A 5,000-nucleotide genomic window follows, 5' to 3' on the forward strand; every position below is an offset into this window, starting at 1 on the left:
AATCCGATAGACATTGAAGAGAGAGACAGGCTGTGAGTGTGAGAGAGAAGTGGGGTGGGATTGGGAAATGACCTGGGCTGGACCTGCGGGGACCCAAATGTGTTCTGGACAAACACTCAGTACTCAGTTTATTAAGAGCAAACAGGTCATTAGTGTATAATGTAATATGTTTGATTACCAGTTATAATACAGTAGTTTAAAAAAGCAAAGCAATTAAAACTGTTGAAAAAGAAACAACCAAATAATGCAATTTAAAACAGATGGAGGTCCGTAATTAGATGATCAGCATAAGCACAGCACCTTAATGTTACGAGCACCTCTTCTTCTGAGTGAATGTGTGTGTGTGTGTGTGTGTGTGTGTGTGTGTGTGTGTGTGAAGGTATGTGCTGCTTCTCCACATGTGAAGTTCCTAACGGAAAAATAAAGTTCTTTGAATTGAATGACCGTTGTGGGGACCGCTGCCTGTGTGCCACACGGCCCATTTTAAACATGGCATCTTCTCCCTCCCCAAAGGCCTTCGCTTTGTCCAGAGCCCCACCAACCTGACCTCCTCTCTGGGGAAGCCGGTCAAGCTGCAGTGCCACCTCCAGGGGCAGGGCGGGGACGACAGCCCCCCCGACGTGATCTGGTTCCAGGGGGAAGTCATGCTGGAGATGGCCGACACCAACCAGATCCAGCTCCAGGTGGACGAGGACACCTGGGTCGTCATGAGCACGCTCAGGTGAGTTTGGAATGTTGGCGCACCTGTTGTTCGATCTGACCTGTGCAAGTGTGCAGTGGGAATTGGATGACAGGTAATGGTAGAATAGAGTTTTCTTTTTTAAAATGTTTAGAGCTTGAGAGCACTATAGAGTAGCTGAGTTGTATTACTGAATGAGAGAGGTTGGTTCTGTGTAGTGGGAAATGGATGGCAGCTTAAGATCACAGGTTATGAATGTGTGAGTGAATGAATTTGTGTGTGTGTGAATGTGTGTGAAAGTATACAATTAGAGGCATCAGTAAAGCGTTTTTGAGAAAAGCACTGTAGAAATGCGGTCCACTTGCAATTTTACCGTTTTTTTTGTTGCAAGCTAAAGTATTTACAGATTTGACAGATAAATTTGAGAAAAATGTTGTAAACATTTTTTCATAAGTGATGTGGAGTAGCTTAGTTGTATTTTTTGAATGAGAGAGTTTTGAGTCTTTCGTAAACATTGAAAAGATCATGTCTGGGTTTCTGTCTTCCTGATATCTTGATTGTTTGTGAACCGCAGCGGATGTTTGATTCTCTCAGTGAGTCTGAGTTTATGTCTGTACTTATTTCCAACCAAGTAATTAGCATCTGTCTGTTCCACTCATGCCTGTCTGTTTAGTGATTTCGATGGGTGTCTGTCTATCTGTTTGTCTGTCTATAACATCAGTAGTGATGCTTGTGGTGGATACGTTTATCTTCCTGAGATGCTTGTAAAATAGGCGTCTTATAAGGCAAATATTGCCTTGTATATTATAACATTCCTCTCCCTTCCCTCTATCTCTCCCTCTCTCTCTTCTCTCTCCCTCCCTCTCTCTCTCTCTCTCTCCTCTCCCTTTCCCTCTCTCTCTCTCCCTCTCTCTCTCCCTCTCTCTTTCCCTCTCTCTCTCTCCCTCTCTCCCTTTCCCTCTCTCTCTCTCTCTCTCTCTCTCTTCTCTCTCCCTCTCTTCCCCTCCTGTAGGATTGAGGCAGTGCAGCTTGCGGACATGGGCGCGTACCGCTGTGCTGTTATGGATGGAGAGGAACTCACTCTGTCATATAAGGGGCACATTCAGCTGGAAGGTGTGTGTGTGTGTGTGTCTGTGTGTGTGTGTGTGTGTGTGTGTGTGTGTGTGTGTGTGTGTGTGTGTGTGTGTGTGTGTGTGTGTGTGTGTGTGTGTGTGTGTGTGTGTGTGTGTGTGTGTGTGTGTGTGTGTGTGTGTGTGAGTGTGAGTGTGAGTGTGTGTGCGTGTCTGCAGTTATCGTACCTCTTGTACCTCTAGCTTGTCAATAATTCCCTTTCATTTCCTTACCCTTTCAATACGCATATACCCCCTCTCCTTTACCCCTGCCATCCATCACCCCCCCCCCTTTCCTTTGCCCCTGCCCTCACCCCCCCTCTCCTTTACCCTTGCCCTCACCCCCTCCTCTGCCCTCCTTCCTTTGCCCCTGCCCTTGCTGTTCTTCAACAGTTCCTCCTTTTCTTCACTCTCCTGTCTTCTCTTCTCTCTTCTTCTCTTCTCTTCTCCATTCCTTCCCCTTTCCCTTTTCTCTTTTCTCGTCACCTCTTCCTGGTTTCTTTTGTGAAGAACCAAAACTGTTTTCTTTAACCCTCTGGAGCCCCCCCTGGGGATTTATAATTTATATTAATAAAACGATCTAAGCCCAACTGCTTTCCTATATATATTTCATTTTCTTCTGTTTCATTTATTTTAAAGCACTTTGAATTACCACTGCTTATGATGCTGTGCTATACAAATACATTTGACTTTGACTTTACCTTGACGATTTATTATGATTAATCTTTTCTTGACTGATATGATAACGAAGGAAGCTGAAAGGTCAGAGGTCAGTCCCAGTGTCCACTCATGTCCTGCTGTCGTCTCCTCCCGTCCCCCCAGGCCTTCCGCACTTCTCCGTAGAGCCGCAGCCCATGTCGGTGGTGGCCAATGAGAGTGTGTCCCTGCTGTGCGTCGCCCACGGCCCCCCCGAGCCCGTCCACATCATCTGGCTGCAGGATGGAGCCCCCCTCAACACGCTGGACGACCCCATGTCCCGGTCCCCCTCCTACCTCAACCTCACCGGTAAGTCCCCCTCCTACCTCAACCTCACGGGTAAATACCCCATGTCCCGGTCCCCCTCCTACCTCAACCTCACGGGTAAGTCCCCCATGTCCCGGTCCCCCTCCTACCTCAACCTCACGGGTAAGTCCCCCTCCTACCTCAACCTCAGGGGTAAATACCCCATGTCCCGGTCCCCCTCCTACCTCAACCTCACGGGTAAGGAGCGCCTGCAGCTCGGCCTGGCAAATACTCACTCTGGTTGTTAGTAGGGGTTAATAGTTGCTCGAGACAGTGCTGGCTGTGGTTGTTAGTAGGGGTTAGTAGCTGCTCTAGTAGAGTTAGTAGCAGCTCTAGTAGGGTTAATAGTTGCTCTAGGGTTACTCGCTGCTTGATAAAGCGCTGGCTGTGGTTTTTAGTAGGGGTTAGTAGCTGCTCTAGTAGGGTTAGTAGCTGCTCTAGTAGCTGCTCTAGTTGGGTTAGTAGCTAGTAGGGTTAATAGTTGCTCTAGACAGCTCTGGCTGTGATTACTAGTAGGGGTTAATAGTTGTTAATAGGTGTTCATGAGACTAAGCTCCTATCTTATCACAACTTCACTGGTGATATGTCTTTCAGCCCCTGGTGATGAGGTTAACAGGTGTTAATATGAGTTTGTGTAGATGTTCAAATTATTATGGTACCCTAATTTCACTGGCAAGCTACATTTTAATTCCTGTTCGCACAGAGTTTATATGGGTTGGACTTTTCCAACTACCATATTTTTAAGCATCCATAAAAACTTGTTTCAGCTGATGTCAGTTGTCATCAAGTCTTCTTGGGTCAGTGTGTGCTTGACATACTGCTTGCGTCAAGTTAATCTTAGTTGACCAGAGGTTATTTTGTGACAACATTTCGGTTTAAATGACATAGTCAAGACGATTGCCATATGTTAGATTGACATAATGATGGCGACTTAAATTGCACCAATTTGTGCCCAGGGTGCTCTCTAACTGTCTGACAGCAAAAGTGTTTGAGCTTTCAGAGCAGGATGACAAGTGGTGATCCTCATGGAGGGAAATGGAAGCTCTCTTAGAGACACTAAAACAGTACTTTTCATTTAAACATGACCTTGTCTGATCTTCCCGTGCCAGCACAATGATTTCTTTTAAATTACTCTTTTGAGCCGCTTGGCATTTGAACACTCAGTGCCCACCACCATCTCTGTAAGAGTCGACCACAGTTAACATGGTTAGTATCATAAAAGTTCTCTGTGTGACTCAAAGGGAACATATTTCCAAATAAAATCCTTGGTATCTCTTCCAGAGTCCCTGGCACTTACTTTTCCAGACGTACCCTACACCCCCACATCCACCCCCCCCCCCATCCCCATCTCCCCCCACCCCCCACGCTCCGGTCTGCAACATTTAGAACATGACCTCGGCTAACAAGCTGGTGACAAGGGCCCAGTTGTAGTTGCGTTGGAGAACGTGCCTCGCACGCATCCATGATCTGTGGAGGAGCATAAGGTCAGCCGTAACAGGATTAGGACACGGAATGTCCTGTAACTAGGTGATGAATGACCGTAAACATCCACTGGAATAGCCAAACGTTGTTTTCCTTTTTTTTTTGTGCGACGATGAATATGAGGGATTGACAGAAATGAATTGGCCAGCTGAACGGCGGGACCGGGACGTCTCAGATCCCAAACGCTCTTCCCAGATGTGTGTGCCTGTCCTCTGGGACATGGAATGCCTGTCCTGGGACATGAGTGCTTCAACTGAAGGGGCCTTTGAAGGCCGGAGATGGGCAGAGAAAGCATCGCTCTCTACCCACCAGACACCACACACACACACACACACACACACACACACACACACTAGGAAAGGGCTCACCGGGCGGCTATGATCAAAGACACACACACACACACACACACACACACACATGGTGCGTACAGGATACACGTGTGTGTGTGTGTGTGTGTGTGTACATTCACAGAGGCACACTCACACAAGGGCACACAGTCCTCCATCCTGGCTGTTTGCCAAACCAGGATCCAGCCATTGAGGAGCTGCCCTGTGGTCAGTGGTCAGTAAGCATCAGAGAAATGAAGAGAGTGATACAAAAGAAGAGAAAGAGAGAGAAATAGAGATGGAGAGATAGATAGAGAGAGAGCGAGAGAGAGATGGAGAAAGAGAGAGATGTATGATTATTTCTTTATTCTTTTTATTTTATTGTTTTGTTTTTTAACACCT

General features: G+C 46.8%; 1 protein-coding gene across 1 annotated transcript in view; it reads left to right on the forward strand.

Moving 5' to 3' along the window:
• The window catches only part of LOC134099379 (tyrosine-protein kinase receptor UFO), a 64,319-nt gene that overhangs the window by 5,994 nt on the left and 53,325 nt on the right, over nucleotides 1–5,000 (forward strand). The window contains 3 exon segments of the mRNA XM_062552221.1: nucleotides 514–721; nucleotides 1,692–1,792; nucleotides 2,611–2,793. Coding sequence (XP_062408205.1) covers nucleotides 514–721; nucleotides 1,692–1,792; nucleotides 2,611–2,793 — 492 coding nt within the window.

The sequence above is a fragment of the Sardina pilchardus genome, chromosome 13 (genome assembly GCF_963854185.1).
Source record: "Sardina pilchardus chromosome 13, fSarPil1.1, whole genome shotgun sequence".
NCBI classification, from domain to species: Eukaryota; Metazoa; Chordata; class Actinopteri; order Clupeiformes; family Clupeidae; genus Sardina; species Sardina pilchardus.